The sequence below is a fragment of the Lagenorhynchus albirostris genome, chromosome 17 (assembly GCF_949774975.1).
Source record: "Lagenorhynchus albirostris chromosome 17, mLagAlb1.1, whole genome shotgun sequence".
Taxonomy (NCBI): Eukaryota; Metazoa; Chordata; class Mammalia; order Artiodactyla; family Delphinidae; genus Lagenorhynchus; species Lagenorhynchus albirostris.
In genome coordinates this window covers 63,048,911-63,072,399 of record NC_083111.1, presented here as the reverse complement: position 1 = coordinate 63,072,399, position 23,489 = coordinate 63,048,911, and the positions used below count along the sequence as shown (strand labels likewise).

General features: G+C 38.7%; 1 protein-coding gene across 1 annotated transcript in view; it reads right to left on the bottom strand.

Moving 5' to 3' along the window:
- Nucleotides 1–4,214: 4,214 nt before the first annotated feature.
- The window catches only part of MAL2 (mal, T cell differentiation protein 2), a 100,415-nt gene continuing 81,140 nt past the window's right edge, over nt 4,215–23,489 (bottom strand). Inside the window, exon 4 of the mRNA XM_060128275.1 lies at nt 4,215–4,331. Within this exon, the coding sequence (XP_059984258.1) occupies nt 4,293–4,331 (39 nt within the window). The 3' untranslated portion in view covers nt 4,215–4,292. The remainder of the gene's footprint in view (nt 4,332–23,489) is intronic.

Here is a 23,489-nt window from a genome sequence, read left to right as displayed (position 1 = left end):
GATTAGAACTTGTTCAAGGCTAATTTGATGTCATGTTTATGAATTACTTGAAGTAGCATATATGTGGATGATGATAGGAATACCTGTATTTCTTACATGTTATACATTTAGAATTATGAAGAGCTTAGAAAATCATTGAACCCCTCTCCTATCATAATGTCCATACATCAGTTTTTCTATATATTCTTTCAGTTCCATTGGAGAATTTTGGCTTCATATTTTTTCACTTATTTTTAAAATTTATATTATTTTGTGTAGCTCATAATAAGGAAATTAAAAAAAATATGTGTGCAATCATGCTGCAAACTGTGACCCAACCATTTAATATGAGCTGAGAGAGAAGTCGCTTCCCCTGTGTTTTATTCTTATTATTGAAACATTCTTAACATTTGGATCCCAAGTGTGAATAGTTTTTTTCTTTACAGTATTTTTTGTATTTTGTGTAAATGTCTTGAATGGTTTTCATGAGAAATAAATTTTGCTTTTCCCCTGGACCTCAGTTCTAATTTTGACAATCAGAACCCATTTTAAAATCTCCCAGTTACATACTCTACCCAAAGGTCTGATGGCCATGACCTCTTCATGCCAGGATCCCTCTTCAGTTCCCAGGTGGAGAGTGAGCTGGAGTAGCTAAGGAAACTTCTTAAACAGAGGGATAAACATATCCAAGTTTGAATTTGTCTGAATTTTGGTATAGTTACACAAATGACTTAGCTACGCTTTTTTTATTGTTCAAGCTGAATTCAAGAGAGACAAATAAGCTCCTGAAAGTTGGTGAAGACAGAAGTCTCTAGAGAACAAAACTCTATCACCTGACATGTCTCTTTAGGTGTAATGATAGTTGCAATTTATGATCAAGAGGCAAGATGGTGTGATGATTAGAACCATGGGCACAGAGCTGGAACCCAGAACTGCTACTTCCTAAGTTGGGAAGGGAGCCTCCCTGTGTACTTCTGTGAAATGGAGACAAAAAACAGGCCCTACCTCATGGATTCTTGGGAGGAGAGGTAAAGATAAATAAAATACATGCACTTAGGAAAGTGCCTGGCATATTGTAAATGCCCAAAAAATTATAGTTGTGTTTATTGTTATTGTTTCTTGATATTTAATTAAACAATACCCTGAACAGAAACTTCATATTAATAAATAAATTCAAAATATGCTAATTACAGGTAAATGTAATTTTAGGATTCCAGTAAATTTAGTTATATGGAAATCAGTGAGAAGATATTTTATATTAATTCACATTCATTGAAATGATGATTGTTGAGTCTCACGTAAATTTTTACAGAAATCTCTTCATAAGCACAGATAAAAGCACTTTACAAACAAGAGACTAAAGGAAAAAAAGAGACAAAGGCATTTTTACTTCCAATTTATTCTCCTGTAAACTGAATCCTATGCCCGGCTAGGACTATTCCTGTTCTCTCCTTAACTCCTCTCTTAACCAAAATTCTTGAAAGAATCATGTCTACTTGAAGTTACAATTTATTACCTTTAATGTAAAGTGGGAATAGGTTGTTAAGTTGGCATTTGACTGAGAAATTTTACAATAAGATGAAACCTAGAGCTTCCCAGGTTCATCCTCGGCCCCTGTGGCTGTACCTTTTGGTCTTTCTGGCATGGGGCCGTTTCTTCCTGCAGTGCCTGAAGCCACGATGCAGTGTAGACGGTGAATGCTTAATAAATATGAGTTAGGCTGAAGGAAAAGAAAAGATGAAATCTTGAGTTCCTGTCACTGAAATGTGTTATCCCAAAGGTCAGGTAATAATTTAGAGGTGAGAGTCGTGTTTGAATACTCCTGAGGGGTTGTCTGTTCTAACGAACAGTCATGCCACTCAATTAAATTAATTTCAAAGGTATCTGTCAATTGTGTACTAAAAATTCCACAGTGGTCCAATCCACATTTTCATCCATATCTTCAACTTTTTCCAACCAATCAGCATGATTAATTCATTACTAAGAATACATCTTGGGTTTCTACTCTATTTTTTACTCAACTGTTTCCTTTGTCAGAAGGCCTTTAACCCTCTATTCATTCTCAGCTACCAAGATCTTACCTGGCACACAAGAGACTTTAAGATGTCACCTCCTCCAGGAAGACTTTCCTGATCCTTCTGCTGAATGAAAATTTCTTTCCTCTTAGCTTCTCTGACACTCTGTACCACTTTCATGGCACTTATCACAACCTGCTCTGTACTATAATTATTTGTGTACTGGCTCATCTTACCTATCAGAGTTTAAGCTTCCTAAAGTCAAGAAATTTCTCTTATTTTTATCCTTCCACCCTTCCCCAAGCAATGCTTGGTATGGTGTTGCTATTCAATAGGTATAAAATTGAAATGAGCTATGAATTTTGCCATTAATAAGTTTCTTGAGACCTGAACTATCAGATACACACATGTCTATGCCTTAATCTGTGCTAAATTGTATGGAACGTCCCTATCTTCTTTCAGCTATGTACTGAAAATCTCTATTTTCAAAGCTACTAAACAACAGCTTATTAAAACAACAACAAGAATAACCATAAAGATTTTTAAAGTATCAATCTCTAGACTTCTTAGCCCTGAAATATCACCACGTTGAAAGAGGCAATAAGGTGTATTGTCAGTAGCACAGACTCTGATCTACAACTGCTTGGGTTTGAATCTTGGCTCTGCCACTAAGAAGCTATGTGACCTGAGTAAGCTGCTAAACCTGTCTGTGCCTCGCTTTCAGCATGTGTAACACAGGTATTATAACAGTATCTACCTCATAGGGTTGGTGTGAGAATGAAATGAGTTAATCTCAGTAGAGTGCTTAGAAAAGTGTCTGGCACATGGTTAATGCTCAAGTGGCTTTAGCTATTACAGTATTATTATTATTATGAGTACCAGTTGTATACGTCTGCCCCTGCTTTGAAAGCACGAACTTCTAAATGATTGATTCTGTGTTTTCTTGGTCTTTGTATTTCAAGTGACCAGCACAGTGCCTGGTGACTAGTAAACACTGAAAGGGAAGAGACTGAAAGAAAATCTCTCCTTGTCCTGGAGGTGAACATGAACTTGTCCGCCGTCATGGGTATCCAAAGAACTTTCTTTTCCTGCTCTCATCAACCTCATATTTAACCCTGCTGGTTTTCATTTATTTTATAATTCAATCATAATGAATTTTAAAATCCATTCGAACTTCCAAGGATCTCTGGAGACTTGCCTCATCAGTCTGACATCACATTCATTTACATTTCTTGTTTTTTCATTTTCTTGTATGAGGTCTAAGAATTGTTCCAATAAAACACTTTTAAGATTGCATTACACATACTGTGTGCTATTTATTCCTGGCTACACGTTCAAATTCACAAGCAAGGAATTGTGTATGCCCTGATCAACTATTACAAACTGTAATGCTATATCCATTATGATTGAAAAAAAATTGGACCGGGGTTATTCTTTGGTAACCATCTAAGCTAATAGTTTAAATGGAAAATATTTATGCAAAAAACCTAGCCAGTTCAAGTTCAGGGAGATATTAGAGGCCATCCAGCTTGATCATTCTCCCATGATGGTAAGTTCTTCAGTAGCTTCCGTGATAAATAATGATCTGTCTTTCGCCTGGATTTTTCCAGGAAGAGAGAACACATTACCCCAAAGTCATCTTCTTCTTTTGGTGGGCAATTTTAATTGGTGGCAAATTATTTCTCATATTGAATATAACCCATTGCTCTCAAAAATAACATAGTTTAAAGCAGATCCCCATCTTCCATGATGGTCTTCAAATATTTGAGAACAGGTATTTTATTTCCTGACATATGATAAATCAACAGATTGTACTGATGAAGCTCAAGAATTTTTAGACCTAGAAGACACATAAATATAATTTAATCCTATTATTTTACAGATGAAGAAATCGAAAAGAAGAAAGGTTGTGTACTCAGCAATCAGCCTAATTTACAATTTTATAATTTATTATAACTATACAATTTTATAACTGAGTATAATATACACAATTTTATAATATATAATTTGCTGTAACAAATACATTGTGCACACATTTTTATTTTATTCCATAAATAACATTGAAGACCTTGTTCAACTATAGCCAATTCATTCTCCCACCTCCCTCCTCAGAGGCTACCACTAACCCATGTTTGTTATGTAACATTCAAACATATTGTATCAGTTAGTGTTCCAGCAGAGAAACAGAAGCACTTTGGGTGACATGGCATAAAGGATTTATGATGGGGATTTGATTTTACACGGTTGTAGGCGCTGTCGAAGAAGTGAAAGCCTATTGCCTCTGCATCTGGGCCCAAGTCATCGTAGGTGAGTAAGACTGGCAGTCAGGAACGTGAGCTAGACATGAAGTGGAGCAGAATGGCAAATCAGAATATAAATCAGTCCCTCACTCCCTCCAACCTTGGCAGTGCTGGTGAAATAGAAGGAGCTGGTGCCCTTTGCCATGAAGCTGCACACATACCTGGCACTGGCCTCGGAGTAACTGAAAAAGAAGCTGCTGGCCTGGAGGAGCTGCAAGCCCGGTTGAGCAACAGTAAGACACAACTTGTGGGATCTGTAGTGGCTCCTGGTCGCTGCAGAATCCACAATGCTGTGTAGTTGTCTAGGGGATGCAGTTAACTTCTGCGGGTCATCGAAAGCCGGGGCTCAACTGTAGAGACGACCTACAGATTTCTTCCCTCGCCTTGTTTTTGTCAACAAATTTCTCAGTTTTATATTTTCTCAGAACGGACTACTGGCTTGGACTAAAAATGGCATCATGTCCGTCAATCTCAACATCTGAAGCATTTGCTCCTTTAATCGCATGTAAAGGGAGAGTGGGTGGTGAAAATGAGAATCAGTGTAGTCCCTACATTGTCCTGAGGGTGAAATGAGATGATTGTGAAGTACTTAGCTTAGAGAGGCATACAGTAAGCGTTCAACAAATAGCTGTAAATTTTAATATTACTATTGCACCTTAAAACTCTTGCTGCTTCTACTTGTGTGTCTCACCATTAAACTATAGACTTCTTGAAGATAAGGTCTGTGGCTGTTCAGTCCTGTATCCTCAGAAGCCTAGCTCAGAGCCTGACCTATTAGAGGGTGTTCAGTACTTGGAGATGGTATTGAAAATGAGTTTATGAGACTCTTTCCTGAGAGCAGTTTCTAGTAGGAGAAGAGAGAAGTTACGAGGATACTGAGCACCTGAGAATGAAGGGGGCACCACCACTGGGGGAAATACTCAAATATTAACTGCATGAATTCTATGATGTTATATCACAAGAAGTTTTTGATTTATTCTGTAAATGGTGTTGGTACAACTGGCTAACAATTTAGAAAAAATTGAGTTATATCTCTAGCTGACATCATCATATGGTAAAATGAATTCCAGGTGGATAAAACATTTAAATGAAAAAGTAAAGCCAATAAATTTTGGAGGAAAATAGGTAGGGATGTATACGTGACCTTGGAACAACATTTTCTAAATATGTCACCAAAGAAAGACTTAACAAAATTTTAATCTCACACAAATAAGAAAAAAAATTTCCATTTAAAAATCTTAATGAACTAAGGAGGGAAAGAACAAATTGTACCGATATTTGCAAATTATATGACTAAGTGTTAATATTGTTAACCTGTGAGAGATTCTAATAAACTAGTATGAAAAATGTAAACAAATCAATAGAAAAATGTACAAAGATCATGAACAGCCATTTCAAAAAGGAAGAAAGAGAAATGGCCAATAAGAATATGAAAAAAATACTCCCTCTTAATAGTTTAAAAACTGTCAGTTGGGTTTCCCTGGTGGTGCAGTGTTTGAGAGTCCGCCTGCCGATGCAGGGGACATGGGTTCGTGCCCCGGTCCGGGAAGATCCCACATGCCGTGGAGCGGCTGTGCCCGTGAGCCATGGCAGCTGAGCCTGCGCGTCCAGAGCCTGTGCTCCGCAACGGGAGACGCCACAACGAGTGAGAGTCCCGCGTACAGCAAAAAAAAAAAAAAAATTGTCAGTTAAAACAAAGAAATATAAACAACAATGACCTACAGGGAACTATATAGAATATTTTGTAATAATCTATAATGGAAAAGAATATGGAAAGAATATATATATATTCAGATATATATATATATATATATATATATGAATCACTTTGTTATACATCTGAAAGGAACACAACATTGTAAATAAAAAAAAAAACCTGCAAAGTCCCTTTTGTTATACAAAGTAACATGTTCTCAGGTTCTAAGGATTGTGACATAGACACATTTGGGGGTCATTATTGTGTCTACCACAGGAGGTTAAAAATTATTGACTTTTATATAGATTTCTCATACCCCTGTGCTCTGGGTGAGAACACGAATACCCATAGCAGTCAAAAACCATACGAGTCAGCAACTTGCAGTGTCAGTTTGCCTAGAATTTGAGTAGCTTGGGCCTGGCAACAGCACCCCAACCTTTTCCATTTATTTTCTGTAACTTAGAAGTCAGTCTTTCAAAATGTTGATTCTGAACTTTTAAAAACCTCTATTAAGTAACAATAAATATTAATTTTTTGTCTTCTTTCTCATCTCTCAACTTTAATACTGTGTGAAATATTATTTTATAACCCAAACCGTTTTCTTTCTTTCTTTTTTTTTTGTAAGTGTTAAATTTGAAGCTTGAAACAAAGGAAAGCACCTCATCAAGGAATAATGAGTTTCCCTTGCAAGTCAGGGTGAAAAAATTCTCTCTGATCCAGACTTGCAGTAGTCTCCATCTTTCTTAATTGATTTTACACTTCTGCTTCATTGCAGACAGAAAAATACTTGATCCAAAAGAGAAATGAGAAATCACAATGGCTTGAGGACGAGTTTTTGAGTGAATCAGCACAAAGTTGTTCCACTAATGTTTCCGTCATTTTTTTTTCCCGTCATTTTTAACAGGCAATGAAATTAAGTGGAAAAAAGCTCAGTCAAATCATTGCATTCTGCTTCGTGTTTCTCATCTACAAGTTGGGAAGAGCCAATCTCCTCTTATCTTACTATGTAATTTTAAAATTTGAAATGTACAAGCTAATGGGCCTTTATAACATTAGGTTACATTCATGTATTTGTTTTGCATGTGCTGAATGTTGAGTTCAATTTTATCGACACATGTCAAAGTTTTGTGGTTGTGTTCTCTTCATTCTAAGCATTCGGTCAATCTCTCACTCAACTCACTGAACATTTGGCCAGTATCTATTCCTTCAGTAAATATTCAATAAAATGTCTGCCTTGTGCTCTGAAAGGGCAAGCTAGAAATTCCCATGCAACAAAATTATAAAATTTAAACAAGTGCAGAAAACCTTGAATGTGGAATAAACTGTAAGCGTAAATGCTGAAGAATGGGCTTGGAAAAAGTAGCATAAATGAATAGGCAGAAAGGAGATGGGTGAATGGAAAAGCTACAGGCAGTCTAAGCCCTTCAGTGAATCATTTTGTATTGACTGCTGTCTTTGATACAATAAGCAAAAACCAAACACAGGTAGCCATTTCAAATCATTTACATTATATTTATATTCAAGTGGATAACCATATTCAATATAAAATTAATTCAGTTTAATTAAGCCAAAATTTTCTAACAATACACATATCACACACACACACACACACACACACACACACACACACACACACATCCTTCTGTAGGAGTAAAATGTCTCCGTGCCTAAAGCTTTAGATGGATGGCTGTGATGATTCTTTAATAGTCTTGTAGATGTAAGCGTACTCCGTTTCTCTCTCCAGTGGTTGGATAGATTGATAGTCTGGATAGAACCAAGAACAAGATATACAGTTGCGTTGAGGTCCAGAGTTTCCATCCAGAGGTTAAACCTTCAAATGTTAGGAGGGTGTGAAGAGACCATGGACCACTACAGCGGGAGCGAGTGTCATTGATCATGAGAGCTTAGGGTTCTTATCTTTTATCGTGGGGAACTCAGTTTCTGTGATTGGTTGCCCTAAGGTTATCACTATTCATTCCGTTCCTAAAAGATGTTGCATGCAAGCTAGTTAAACTCTTGTGTCAATCTAGACAGGATTAGTGTACATGTTGACTCTGATACCGCCACCCATCTAACTGCCCAATTCTATTAATCTTCAAATTAAGCAACCCTCACATGTTGGTTCAGAGGTGTTGCTGCCAGAAATGGAACTTATCAGTCGTGATTCACATAGCCGTGGAGGGCATTCTAAGCAGTTGGAAAAGTGGGATGGAAGTCCTGGAACTAACTTCAATAGACCTGCCTCCCCAAATAACCAGCTCATGGGAACAGAGCAAGAAATGATGTTTGAGATGGAAAAACTGGATGAGGCACTTAGATTTGATTCATTTACTCTGTCTCATCGAAAGTTTCTTTTTTCTTCTAAGAGCAAGGAAAAGTATATTCATACCCATAGGAGTGGGCTGCAGAGCGCTGGGATAGGAAAAACTCCGTAGCTAACAGTAAAATACAGCATATTTGAAATCTATTTCATCATTAGATTTCATCTGAAATTTCTGTTTTGTTCATTTTTTTAAATTCCATTTTTTAACATAACCATTATGTATCAAATTTGTTAGCATCTACAGTAATTGATATCTCAGGAATATACATTAAAAAAATTTGATGCAATTTAGCTTAGTAGGCAAACATGCAAGCTATGACTAGATGGACTTCCAGTTAAAATCTCAGCATTACCACTTTATAGCTGTGCACATAAAGCAAATTATTTAACTTCTCTTTATGTCTCACTTTTTTTATCTGAAAAGTGAGGATGATTATGTTAGTACCTACATCATAGGGGTGTTGGGATGGTTAAAGGAGAAGAGGCACTTGAAGAACTAAAAACTATGTTTTGCACATAGTAAATGCTCAACAAATGTTAATTGTGTTACTATTATTGTTATCCCAAAGTTTAGCATACCTTTTGGCTCTGTACTATAATGAAAGAATGAGGGACTTCCCTGGTGGTGCAATTGTGAAGAATCTGCCTGCCAATGTAGGGAACACGGGTCCGATACCTGATCTGGGAAGATCCCATATGCCGCAGAATAACTAAGCCCGTGCGCCACAACTACTGACCCTGTGCTCTAGAGCCCACATGTCACAACTACTGAAGCCGGTGCGCCTAGAGCCCATGCTCCGCAACAAGAGAAGCCACCGCAATGAGAAGCCCGCGCACCACAACGAAGAACAGCCCCCACTCACCGCAACTAGAGAAAGCCGCGCGCAGCAACGAAGACCCAATGCAGCCAAAATAAATAAATAAAATAAATAAATTTATTTTAAAAAAAAAAAGAACGAAGGCAACTGGAAAGCATTGTAGACTGAAATATAAACTCTACCCAAAACAGCCTCCTTTCCCAAATTACCTACGGAGATGATAATTTCACACAAACTCTCAGTGGTGTCACGCAACATTGTGTCAGTTGGTGGGAAGACCTGGTGTGGTACCCCATCTCTCTGGCTCCTTTTGGGAGCTGGACTACCAAGCAGTGGAACTCCTCTGGATTTGATGAGAATTTCCACTATGGAAAAGCATGAATCTACTCCAGCAGGACTTCAAGAGTTAATATGAGAAGAGCAGGCAGTAGCTTTTCAGTAAAGCTGTACTGGATAGAATTTGTGCCATTGGCCTGACACTTTAAAATAAGACTGTGGGGTCTTGGACTCTGTCCAAATATGGTTAGCATCTTCAAAGACTCCCCAGTACCATAAGGAAGAAATCACCACTCCCTCACCTTCCTATCTTACACCCTTCTTGTATTGATAATTTGCACGAAACACACAGCCGGATTAAGTCTTTTATAGCTTTTGGGTACTGAAAATACCATGATGCCATCCAGACCCACTGACCCCCCAGTACATCATTCAAAATAGCCATAGAGTCTGTAAAAGGACATTGTAGTAGTTATTACCTTGAACTTGCATATTTACCTATCCAGCATTGCCAGGAGACCAAGTTTTCTGAGGGCATTGATTAGTGTTTTATCCATGTCTATGTCCCCAGTACTTAACACAATGCTTGGCACATAGTAATTATGGAAAAAAATTGTTAAATATGTAAATGACTGAGAGAACGAATGGCAGCCTGTCTATAGAGTGGTCCTGGCATAGATAAGGAGGATGATTATGTAATTTTAGTATCAGTTTAAGCAGGGAGTGGAATAGTTTAGGGAAAAGTGTTCATCCTTCTTGGACTTTTGAGTGTATGTCTGCCCTCAGCAGTGGAAGAATAGATTACAGGGGTTTGGAAATTTTCTTAGGCATTTTCCAGAAATATGCAGACATTGCAATTCCTGAGGAGAAAGCCTGACCTCAGTGGTGCCAGGAGCATGTTCCGAGGCTGCCTATTGGGTGATGAATTCCCATGATGCATCAAGCATTTTCTTGCTCAGGGCATCAACTTAAGGAAACTGAAGCAAACTGTGAAAAGCAATTGAACATTCTTAGGAGTGATCTGGAGTTTGAGAAGATTCCTTAAGATTAGAATCTTAGAACCCTTAGGTTCTAAGGATTCCTGAGATTTTTAGGAATCCTAAGATTCCTTAAGAAGGTCACATTATAAAGGAAGAAAATAAATGAGATATAAATAGGAGAGAGGGAAGCAGATGAGATGAATTAATCGTATGGTACAAAGTTTTATTTTATGTGTGGAAATACAGATAGAAAATTACACATAGGTTAGAGCTGGCTGGAAACTTAGGGAAGATTTGATTCTGAATCCTCCATTCTACAAATCAGGGGGCCTCGGCCAGGCTGTTTAAGCAAATTGTCCAGAGTGACACAGGGGAATTAGTGGCAGAGCCAGGATTGTAAAGTGGGGCGCCCGCTTTCTAAGCCCTGCTCTTTCCACTCCCCGAGCTGGCTGCCTGACCCTGGTGCAGAAGGCGAAAGCGCTCCTGAGGTTATTTGGAAGAGCACTTGTCATCTGGCTGCCACACTCATGGGAGAGCCAGACCACTTGACGGTGGAAAAAGACGATGGAAATGCAGAATGCGAAGACAGAACTGCAGATTTTATATGGAAAACATGAACCAACTATGGTTTGAAATATTAAAAATAGGTTAAATTCAATTTAAATTCTATTGGATACCAACCTAAGGGCTATAAACAAAATGTCTGGAAAAGTTTATGCAGCTATCTCCCTTTTTGCTGCGTCAGGCAAATTAAAAGGACTGTCCCCGTCCTCTGGGAACTTATTGAAAGGTTAAAAACATTAACTTTAATAAAGAAAAAGGAATAAAATATAGAACAAGGATTACTCCCATGATCTTGGCCTTGCCCTCTGTGACGTAGAAACAACAGCCCTGGGCTGGAAATGAAAGAACTGGATTCTAGTCCTATGTAGTCCTATTTAAGTAATGACTTTATTCACTTCATTAACAACACTCTGGGGTTCAGTTTATTTATCTGCAAAATGAAGGAATTGGATGATATATAGTATCTCTAATAGTTTTGGCAAATTTAACATTCTAAGACTTATCTTTTTTAAAAAAAGAAATGAGCAGACATTCATTTATTAACTATCCACTATGCATCAGGTATTGTGCAAGACGTTGTGCATACAATGCTGAACAAGACAGGTACGATCCTGACCTCATGGAATGTAGAGAGACAAGAAATAAACAATAAGTAGATAACTTATGAAGCTTTGTCTATAATAGGTAGATAATATGACTAGTAATAGGAGCTAAGCTGGGTTAGAAAGTAAATGTCACGGGTAGAAGGTTCTTTTGGGTCTGGTCCATGGAGGGCCTCAAGTTCAAGACAAACACTGAATTGCCATAGAAAGAATGTCCCTAGTAGAGAAGACTGCATATGTAAGGGCCTTGATGTCAGAAAGAGCTGGCTATAATTGGCGACCTGAAAAAAAGTGGCTGTGGCTGGGAGATGGTGATCAAAGGGAAAAGAACGCATGAAATGAGAACAGAGCAGGTCTTGCAAGATGTTGCAGACTGTGGGAGGCCGTTTGCATTTTAACCCAAGGGCAATGGGATGCCATAGGAGGCTTTAAAGTGGATGAGCAACGTGATGTAATTCACATATCAGAAAGATGACTTTCAATTCTGTGTAGAGAGAAGGTAGAGGGGCAGGGGTGCAGAAGGGAGATGCGGAGAGATAATTGCAATAATTTAGTTAAGTGAGGTGGTGACTTGGATGAGAGCTACACAGTGGAAATGAAAAGGAGGGGGTAGATGCAAGATATAATTTAGAGGTTGTGTTGACAGGATTTATTGATTATTAGCATGTGTCTGGTAGGTGACAGGAAAAGAGAAATCAAGGTCAAAGATGATCTGAGTATCTAAGCAGATGGTAGAGCCATTTACCTGGGAAGGCTGGAGAAAAAAGAGGATTTGGGTAGGGACAAAAATCAATAGTTCTGTTTGGCCTTGTCAACTTTGAGTTGCCTCTTAGACATCTACAGGGACATACCAAGCAGATAGTTGGTTACATGAGTCTGGATATGAGAGGAATGGTCTGGGCAGAAGACGTACACATTTTCGGAATGTTAAAATATAGCTTATAGCCAAGGCTATGAGGATACCTAGAGAGAGAATGAAAATTGGAAAGAATGCCTGGGATTGTGACATAAGTGGAGGAGTCTGCTGCAGAGGCTGGGAAGGAATGACCGGTGAGGTAGATGGACTAAAAGTCTCATAAGCAAGAAGACAATGTTTCAAGGAGGGAAGAGTCAGCTGTGTTGAAAACTACTGAGAAGTTGAATAAACTTTTGAAAAGTGTCATTAGGTTTGGAAACAGAGATAGTTGGTGACCTTTACAAGAGATTTTTTCAATAGTGGTGAAATGAAAACTACATTAGAATGATATGAAAAATAATTGAGAGATGAATATGTGGGATAAACGTATAGAAATTTTTAAAGAAGTTTTGCTGTGAAGATCAACAGAGCATTAATATAGTAGTTAGAAAGACTTGGAGAATCAAGAGAAGAAAATTATTTTTGTTGTTTTTGCATATCACTTTTTAAAAATATTTTATTGAAGTATAGTAGATTTACAAGATCGTGTTAATTTCTGCTATACAGGCAAGTGACTCAGTTATACATATATATTCTTTTTCATATTCTTTTCCATCATGGTTTATCACAGGATATTAAATATAGTTCCCTGTGCTCTACAGTAGGACTTTGTTGTTTATCCATCCTATATATAATAGTTTGCATCTGCTAATCCCAACTCCCAATCCATCCCTCCTCCAGCCCCCTCCCCTTTGGCAACCACAGATCTGTTCTCTATGTCTGTGAGTCTGTTCCTCTCTCATAGACAGGTTCATTTGTGTCATACTTTAGCTTCCACATATAAGTGATATCATATGGCATTTGTCTTTCTCTTTCTGACTTACTTAGCTTAGTATGAGAATCTCTAGTTGCATCCATGTTGTTGTAAATGGCATTATTTCGTTCTTTTTTATGGTCGAGTAGTATTGCATTGTATATATGTACCACATCTTTTTATCCATTTATCTGTTGATGGACATTTAGGTTGTGTCCATGTCTTGGCTATTGTAAATAGTGCTGCTGTGAACATAGGGGTACATGTATCTTTTCAAATTATAGTTTTGTCTGGGTATATGCCCAGGAGTGGGATTGCTGGATCATATGGTAACTCTATTTTTAGTTTTTTGAGGAAATTCCATACTGTTCTCCATAGTGGCTGCACCAATTTACATTCCCACCAACAGTGTAAGAGGGTTCCCGTTGAGAGAAGATAATTTTTTTAAAAAAAGATATAAGACAGTAGAGAGTATAAAATAACCACTTGTCAATAGCCTGTTAAGTAATGAGAGATAAATAATGTAGAACAGTGAATGGCAAACTATGGCCCATGGGCCAAATCTGGCCAGTTGCCTATTTTGGTAGACACCTTGATGGCCCATGAGCTAAAAATAGTTTTTACATTTGTAAATAGTTTAAAAAATTAGAAAAAAAAATGTAGTGATGTGGAAATTATACAAATTCAAATTTTAGTGTCCATGAATAAAGTTTTATTGGAACACAGCTACACCTACTATTTTATGTATTGTCTGTAGCTGCTTTTGTGATGGGAAGGCAGAGTTTGAGGTCACAACTGAGAATGTATGGCCCAAAAAGTCTAAAGTATTTACTATCTGGGCCTTTAGAAAAAAGTTTGTTGATTCCTGATGTAGAAGAAAAATGAATTTACTTGTTGAGAAGACCTTGCAAAGGGACTGTGACTGAGTCCCGGAGCATGACGGGCTGGTCTCTCCTAGGGTCAGGGCACTTAATCAGTAGAGCTGGAAGTTAAACATGAGTGTGGATGCACCAGGTGTCCTGAGTTTGGTGACCCTGGGACAATATCATTCTTTGATGCCCCTGTTTTCTCAATGACAAGGAGGTGACCTAATATAGGCATGGAGTTACCCTGGAAGTTTGAGGAAAGCCTTCTTTTCCTCAAGAAGAAAATGTCACAGTGGAACAAAACTCCAGGTATAAAATTCATGACTTGCAAGTTTCAAAAGTGAAGTACAATGGAATATCCTTAGACTTGGAACAATTCTCTGAGCTGGAGAAGGAAAGAGAGACTTTGAGAAGAAGCACATTAGTTTGATGCCAATGCTTATTGGAGGGGCTCTACTCCTTCCCTTCTCTTGGGATTAGTCATAAGCCCCCAAGAGGGAGGAGATTTATCTCCACCCTCCATGTAATATGGGGGCATCTTCAAATAAAGGGGACAATGCCTGGATTTCACCCTTTGAACCCTGGGAACCAGCAGCCTTGCAGATATTTTTCCAAGTGATTATGACACAGAAGCTGTTGAGGACAAGTGCCTTCATGGGGAGTGGGGCAGAGAGAGATGAGATAGACTTACTCAATTGTCTGTAGTTACAAAATATTGTGGTAGAAAATCCAGCTGTGGCATGTGGTCATGCAGCCATAGCAGCGGTGGATGGAAGCGTGGAAGTACATACAAGAAGTGGCTGGAAGACAGGGATGAGACATAAGTGACAGCAAAGGGGACCACAGACATCCAAGGAAGTCTAAGGAAAACCCTGACTCAAACACGGCTTTGTAAACCTCAGTGAAAGTCAGCAGGGGCAGCTAGTGACCGAGAACCAGTTGTCTTACTCTGGATACTAAATCGCCTTTGATTCTTGGAGGTCACCGTAATGTGGGGCAGGTGTGGAACCATACATTGAGTTTACTTAGAATTGACTGAGAAAACCCTTAAGTGACTGAATTTCCCTTGAAATTGCAAAATCCAATCTGCTCTAGGTGCCATAAGAGTTTTGAACAGAAACTAGGAAAAATACTTACATTTTTTGCATACTTGAGTTTTGTGGTTTGAAAGTTTTAACAATATTAACAGGAGTTGAAAGAGAGAGGGAAGAGTTTTAAATTGTCAGTTATTCTCTCTAGAAAGGGAAAAATAGTTTTCCCATGTAAATGATTTCTTCTTCTGGACACTGTTTCCTTCTTTAATCATAGCTGTCATCATAATTATTGTGTACAGGGCTTATTATGTGTGGAACACAATATAAAAGACTTTATGTTCATATTTCATTCAATTCCCACATTATTCTATGAGCTATAAGGAATTATGATCATTTTATAGATGAAAAAATAAAGGTCTAGATAATAATTTAAGTAATGTTAAATAGTTTGCCAAATGTCACAAAGCAGAATCCACTTGATTCTAAAGTCTTTCTTTCTAATCTCTCTTTCTAGTTTCCGTTTCATTCAGTCAGTAACTCTAATGGTAATAACTTTCATTTAGTGAGACTGCTTTTGACAGGTACTGAGCTAGTTGCTTTAAATATTTCCTTTACCCCTTACAAAAAGTTCATACCTTATTATAATTTCCATTTTATAGATGAACAAACTGAAGCTCATGGATGTTAAGTAATTTATTCTAAATCACCCAAGACAGTAAGCACCAGAGCCAGGATTTAAACTTAAGTCTGTCTCCAAAGTCCATGTTCTTAATTACACTATCACCCTTTGCCACTCAGACACCTGAGAGGCTCCTGCTCTTAGGTAACCTTTTTTAAAAAAATTGCAAGAGTGGTAAAGAATCCTTTTCTTTGTCTGTTAACTTAAAGGTACTGGCCATCCACAAAATCCATGCACCCTTCTTGGACACTTAGCCTCCTTTGCAGTTGGGTGTGGCTAAGTATAATGTGAGTGGAAATGACAGCTTCCATTTCCCGGCTTGGTCCATTAATCCTTCTATACTGCCCACCATGCCCTTTCACCTTGATCTGTCTGGCTTCAGATTTGGAGTGGACCCTAAGAAACAGCAGAGCCACAGATGGAAGAAACCGGGGTTCCTGAATAACAGCTTGGAGCAGAATCATCTTCAGAGAACTGATACCTACTCAGAACTGTTTGGGGATGGTGGAGCAAGAGCTTTTTTTGTATTGAACTATTATTTTTTTATTAAAAAAAATTTTTTTTTTGCGGTACGCGGGCCTCTCACTGTTGTGGCCTCTCCTGTTGCGGAGCACAGGCTCCGGATGCGCAAGCTCAGCGGCCATGGCTCACGGGCCCAGCCGCTCCGCGGCATGTGGAATCTTCCCGGACCGGGGCACGAACCCACGTCCTCTGCATCGGCAGGCGGACTCTCAACCACTGCGCCACCAGGGAAGCCCTGAACTATTATATTTTGGTCTACTTAATATTTGCTACAGTATCTTAGCTTGTTCTATAAAGTTCAAATGGAAAAGGATATAGTGGGGAAAAAGGTAACCAAAAGAAAGTAGAGGAGCTATATTAAAATCAGACAAAAAGCATTACAGAGAGATTACAATGGGCACCCTGCAACTATTTACAGTTTAGAGAGACCATTTTGGCTATAATGTGGTCTGGATGGGAGCAAGCCCAGAACAACATTGGGAGTAGGAAGACCAGTTCAGATGCTATAGTAGCAGCCCAGGAAATAAATGATGGTAGACTGACCTGGAGTGGTAGAAGAGGGGTGAACAGATTTAAGCTAACTTAAGATTGTAAGGTGAGCAGGTCTTGTGGTTGATTGTACACGGACTGAGAACAGGGGAGGACTCAAGGATGCTACCTATGGTTCTGGCTGGATGATGGTGGTGCCACTCACAGATGTATGTGACACAAGAGAAAGGGCAGGTTGGTGGAGTGGAGTGGAGATGATGAGTTTGGCTTTTGATGTGTTGCCAAGAGGAGCTTGGGTTGAACACACAGAGATGGAGCTCGGGAGAGAGAAACAGATGGCAGGTCTAGCTACGGAACGTGTTTAACTGGTGATTAATACCAAGGGAGTAGCTGAGATTTCCCCATATTTTGCATAATGAATAAAATGTAATTGTCCCCTCCCCTCCCCCCACTCTCCCCCGCCCTACAAAAACACACAGTCTTGCTATGGATTCACCAAAAAATAAAATGAAATCATCTTCCTCTCTATCCTCATTTCTTGCAGGAAAATTCAGCTGGTCTGAATGCTCCTATTCTCAAGGGCCATTGAATTCTGTGTATGCGTGAGTGTGTGTGTGTGTGTGCGTGTGCACGCGTACTCACCCAGGCATGCGTGCAAACCTGGGTTTGTGCACGCCCAGAGTTTTCAATACGATGTGGCTGTGTTGTCTGAGACGAAATGGGGATGCAGGCTGTGGTTTTCCTGGGTTGAAATAGAGTCTGGTCGAAGCCAGGTCAGTAGTTTCATCAGACAGCAAAGGTGGACAAAGGGTAAAGGATCTGGAGTATTCCTGCCCATAATAATGCAATGGAGGTAGGAAGATCTTTGATGGGGGGAGGGGATTTTGCTGGTGCCAGGAGAGACTAGCACCAAGCTGCAGGCCCTTGGGAACCTAGGTGAAGATCTCTGTATCTGAAGGCGCCCTGAAGCACATGGCACTGCCCACAAAGCTATGTATGTTTGAATGGATGACAGTCTTGGGAAAGAAGCAGTTACGGGGGTTACCACTTTGGGCTGAAGACCAAAGACTTCTGTTACATTCATCTTGTACTTCATAAGTCTGGGTTCTACTGCTGACAAAGAGCGGGGTAGAGAAATTCCAAAAGTGATACTGAAGTTTTGCTAATCTTAGTTATGTGGCTACTCAAATTGGATTTAATTTGACTTAGGGGGGAAAAACAGAGCGACATTTCTTCCATCTGTATTTTTAATAGAACAAATGTTTTATAGAGATAAGGAATCTAGGCACCGAGAGATTTCATATATTTTCCAATATCATACAAGCCATGCTTCTCTTTTCTAAACCCAAGTTCTTTTCACAAAGACAGGTTGAAAGAAAATTCAGAGCTTCTAATCCTTGGTACCCTTCTCCCTCACCTGCTCTACACAGCTTCCTCACAAAGGTGAGTTACCTTTGACTTGAACAAGTGTGATCACTGGAGGGTTTAGAAGAATTGTGCACAAAGATGACATTTCCATGGCCAGAAGAAATTCTCATGAGGATTCATATTGAATGAAATGTGATTCCTTTCTCTAGGGTTGTATTTCTGATCCACAATACTGATGTTTGCCAAAATTGGCTTCCTCTCCCTCTTGTTAGGTTTAATGCCTCATGTATTTCAGCTCAACACCCAGTCTCTGTACCCATCTGAGTGATTCACGGAGCTGAAAGCATAGCTGTATCCGGAGGTGGCCTGGGTGACCTGCATTTCATGGGCTGCTACATCAGAGCCGAGCACGGTTCCCTGGGTTTCTGTGATGCTCGCAAAATCTGCCAGAGACGGATCGGAATGTGCAGTCACTCACGGTGGAAGGGGAAACGTGTTTCTCATTCAGCAAGAATGTGGTTCCATCCACAGAGTTTACAGTCAGGTTATATTTGAAGTTCAACCCTAGAACTTTGTGGCAGTAAAAATGGTCGTGATTTATAGGAAAATGTCATTCAGCTGTCTCCTCTATAAAAGCCTTTTACAACTCTCATTGAATATAAATCAAATGTATGCAGCCAACAAAATGATGGTTTTGGCATAATGTTTCCAAGACGAAAAGAAATGGACTAGAATTGTCTTGGCTTTCTACTAAGGACAGATATTACAGGAATTTATTACTGATCCAAAATCAATATTCTTGTCTTTAAAAATAGGTAGGAGGAAATTTACGTCTTGGTGAAATTCCAAGTTAATTAAAGCTGTCATTCTAGAGTTTACCCACAGATACTGAGGGTGCCATGCTTTTGTAGTTTAAAATTAAGCTTAGAGTGTTTCTCTTTTCATTTTTGTCTTGCTAAACGACATTCTTAGATACATAACTCAAGCGTTAAGCTGTATTTCATTCTAAAGGGGAGAAAAATGGTAGGTCTCCCAAGGATTCATTTGCTAAATTCATTTTGGAGATACATAAGAGGCCGTGCACTATACTCTTCTCCAAGGGTCAAAAAAGATGTTAAACATGAAAGAGCAAACAGTTAAAATCTGTGCTTGAATAGCATTTCCCATTTTCTCATGTGCTTTTGCATCATAGAACATTTGAAGTGGAGATCAGAGGAAAGAACTGAGGGAGTGAGGGAGCCTGTGACCCTGTAAGAATCTGGAAAGAACATCCAACTCCATGACAGGGGAGAGAGAGGGGGTAAAATGTCTTCATGTGACTGTTTTGGGGGTGGAAAAAGAATGTGGAGAATTCATCTGGAGGGATGATACTATAGAACGCCATCAGAAGGTTCTGAGAAAGCAAGTCAGGCAAAGGGTGGAAAAAATTTGGTTTCTCTTTATGGCTATTACCCTTACCCTCCACTTCCCAGCACCTACCTTGGCCAGACCCCACCTGAAATATTGCCTTCTGATTGACACATACTATTGGACAGGACAATCAATAAAAGGGGTTAATAATATATATTATTTTAGCACCTTTTGAAGGAATAAGAAAAGCTCATCCTGGGCAAAGGAGGTCCTCAGAGAACATGGTACATGTTTTGTGGAAGAGGAAATATACCTGTTGTGTAAAGTCTCAGTGGTTTGATGTAATATTAACAGGAAGAGCTTACATTCATTCACTCTGCAAAATGTTTATTACATGTTATGTGGTAGGTAGAGTTTTAGGCACTGGAAATGCAGTGAGATAGAGTTTTGCTTTAATAAAAAGAATACCATTCTTCCTCTTCCATAATCAACATTATTGATTCTAAATAGAACTCTTAAAAATCATTTCATATATGGTTCCACTGCTCCTGTCGTTGGTCCCCGTTCTCTCTTAGTCTTTGTTCATATGGACATGTAATCTCTGTGGTGGTTGTGAGGACGAGACACAATTCTATATTTTACTTTCTGAGTTTAACAATAAACCAATAGCTTTCTAAGAGTATGAGGTTTGAGCTTTTCAGTGATGGGCTGGGCTGACTTAACATCTGTGAGTTCCTACTGCGAGGTCTTTTAAGCAGAATCTAGATGATTACTTGGAAGCGATACAGTGGCAGTTATTCTAACATTTATGACAGAGGTGGGGCTTATTTTGAGATGATATAAAAAGAAGCATAGTGTTGTGAAAAGAGGCCTAGTGACTCAGAGATCTGGTATTCATGTTTATCCAGAGGTTGAATATTAAAGCAGTATTAGAAGCAAACTCACAGAAGCTCATCTTTCTCTCTTCTCTCACTACCTAATACTGTTTTCTAGTCCGTGTATTATAATGTGTTTGAATAATAGTCTTTTCTATTTTTCCTAGTTATTTTCTTAACAATACTATGGACTTTTTTCTAATATCCCTCTGATATAAGGAACAACTTCTTAGAGTGCAGAATACAGAAAGTTCAGTTAACTTGGGATCTTCCAAACTTACTACCAGACTTGTGGTATTCAACAAGAGTCTCTAAGGAAGAGATAAAATTCCTGGATAAGATAGTGCTTTTGTTAAGTGAATAATCATGGTAGACAAGAAGGAAAAATTGAGCATAGAATCAGCAATATATGATACTCAAAAGACATATAAAATCTTTGTAAAAATTTTTCTCTGAGTTGTGCTTGAGCCCTGTGACCTTTATGACATGGTTGAAGCCATGAGTCTAAAAATAATATTGCATACGACTTGCAAAATTCTACTAGTTATATAATCTTTGACCCTTTTACATTACCCCAGGATTACAAGTGTTATGACATAGGTCCTGGTGCCACAATATTATCAAATGGGACATATTATTGTACAAGTTATGTTAAACTTTTCAAATGGGTGAAAAATGTAGGTAAGGCAACATAGGGTTAAAGACATCAGAAAAAATCAGTTTGAATAACAAGGCAATGGCAACCTCTGTATGATTTGAGTTTGATATAATGCCATGAAAGGCTAAAGTCATCTTAGTTTGCTTTATTAAAGGGCCAATTTTCAGAAAAGTACCAATGAATATTGCCCAGTTAAGAACACATCTGGAGCATAGGTTTCCCTTCTGCACACCACACATTTACGAGGAACATTGGCCAATGGAATGGACCCAGAAGTGGTTCCCTGTATGACACACCATCTGGAAATGCTTGAAAGAACTGAGTACATTTAGTATGACTTAGGGAGTGACATGAGAGCTGTCATCAAATCATTGAAGAACAGACAGATGGAAGAATACCACCTATGCTGTTCCAGATGCTGGAGCCAATCTAGGACCAGAAGTATAATTTAGTCTCAGTATAAGGAGATATTTTCTAATGGTTCATATTATTCAAAGATAGAATTTCCTTCTGAAATGTTCTTGTCACTGGATATGTTCAAGAGGATGAGTAACAATTTAATTAGGACTACTGGAGAAAGTATTCTTGGCGTTGTTAGCAGAGCAACCTAGATATTTCTTTTTTCTTCAAATCTATTATTATTGTTATATCAGGTGTTCTATAAGTAAGCTTGGTGGCCAGAAATCCTTACGGTGTTCAGAGGTTTATAGGGAGAAGAATATGATACTCTAAGGCAATCTGGCAGAAAGAGTGATTTGGGTGACCCTTTGCAAAGGGGCTGTAACTTATGCGATAGAAGTACCGTTGATGGTAGGTAGCACAACACTTGACTAAACTCCAGATTTCCTAGACCATGGATCCCCAACTTCTTATCTCAAAAGTTTCTTTTAATTTCTTTATGGTTCTCTGGGAGTAAAAGGACATAGGAGAGCAGAAGGTTACATCAACAGGAATACTGGGTGTGTGGGAAAGGAATTTGCTACCATTTGCCAATCACAGCCATGTGTCAGAAGCTATTGAAAGGGTATTGAAAGCTATGATGTCACAAACTTTCTAGGCATTTCCTTTACTAACACACCGCTGATAGGCTGAGAAAACTGACATCAGGACAAATAGAATCTAGCTGATTAAATATAATTCAGGTGTGTAATGTCCTTGACTTTTATGTAAACTGACTCATTCCCTCTTCCATATCCTTGGAATGTACAGTGACCTCCTTACAATCACATGGACATCTCTGCTTCTAATTTCCAGTGCTTTCTGAACCCTATGTCTTACTCATCTCTCACCAGCCTTTTCTGATACAGATGTGGAATAGCCTCTCGTTTTCTTTTCAGATACTTCTCATACAAGTGTTGTGAGTAGAGTGTGGAGGAGATAATTACCGGAAGATAAAGGATGCTTTCGTAGAGTTACACAGTGAATCACTTGAACACTGAACTTAGGCAGACCCCTGTTATGAAAAAACTTCTGGACAATTTGCCACTGGCGATTTCTCACGGACAGCATTTCTTGATAGGCTATGGACACTGCAGAGTGGTCCAGCTCCCTCTGTCTTCTGTGTTCCTCTCCTTCCATTGCCATTATTTATTCCAGATCCAAGTGACTGCGTCCTTCTTAACAGCTGTTAAGCTTCTCTTCTTTTACTCAAATCGTCACATTCTCACTTTGCCTAGTTGAAGTCACCAGTTGTAGTAACTTTCTAACAAAGAAAATTCTTTCCCCAAGTATTCAAAGTGCCAATTTACAGGATTTTTTTTTCTACCTATTTCTCTTTTTGGTTATCTGATGGGACCTCTGACTGCTATATCATTGAACCTGGACTGCTGATCATTGAGGGTAGAGAGTTCAATGGAAGGAAAGTGAGATTTGAAGGGAAAAAGAAACCCCATTTTAGATACCAGCTTTGCCATTTAATGGCTGTGTGACCTTGGACAGTAGACACAGCCTCTCTGAGCCTCTTTTGTCCTAACAAAATGGGGATGACTTCCACCTTAGAGCATAATTATGAGGATTGTCTGGGCAGATGCAGACAAATCATCCAATTAAGTACTTGCATGTGCTAATCTCTCAATAAACGTTTATTTCTATTATCTGGGACTCCATTTCTGTTCTTTCTGGCTTTTTCTCAATATCGTATAGCCACGGTCTGATCTATAGCTTGGAATCTTGAGGAATATTTGTGCTATTGAACAAGCATAGTTTATAATGCAAGTATAAATATATACTTATAGTTTATAAACAAATTCTAGCCTTTTCTTTATACATTGTAAAACCAAACTCTCACATTATTATATACCCAAACAATGGAATTGAGGAACTAGATTCCAACAAAGCAGAAAGCAGGATAACCATTGACAGAGAATTTACTTGGGAGGACCCCAAA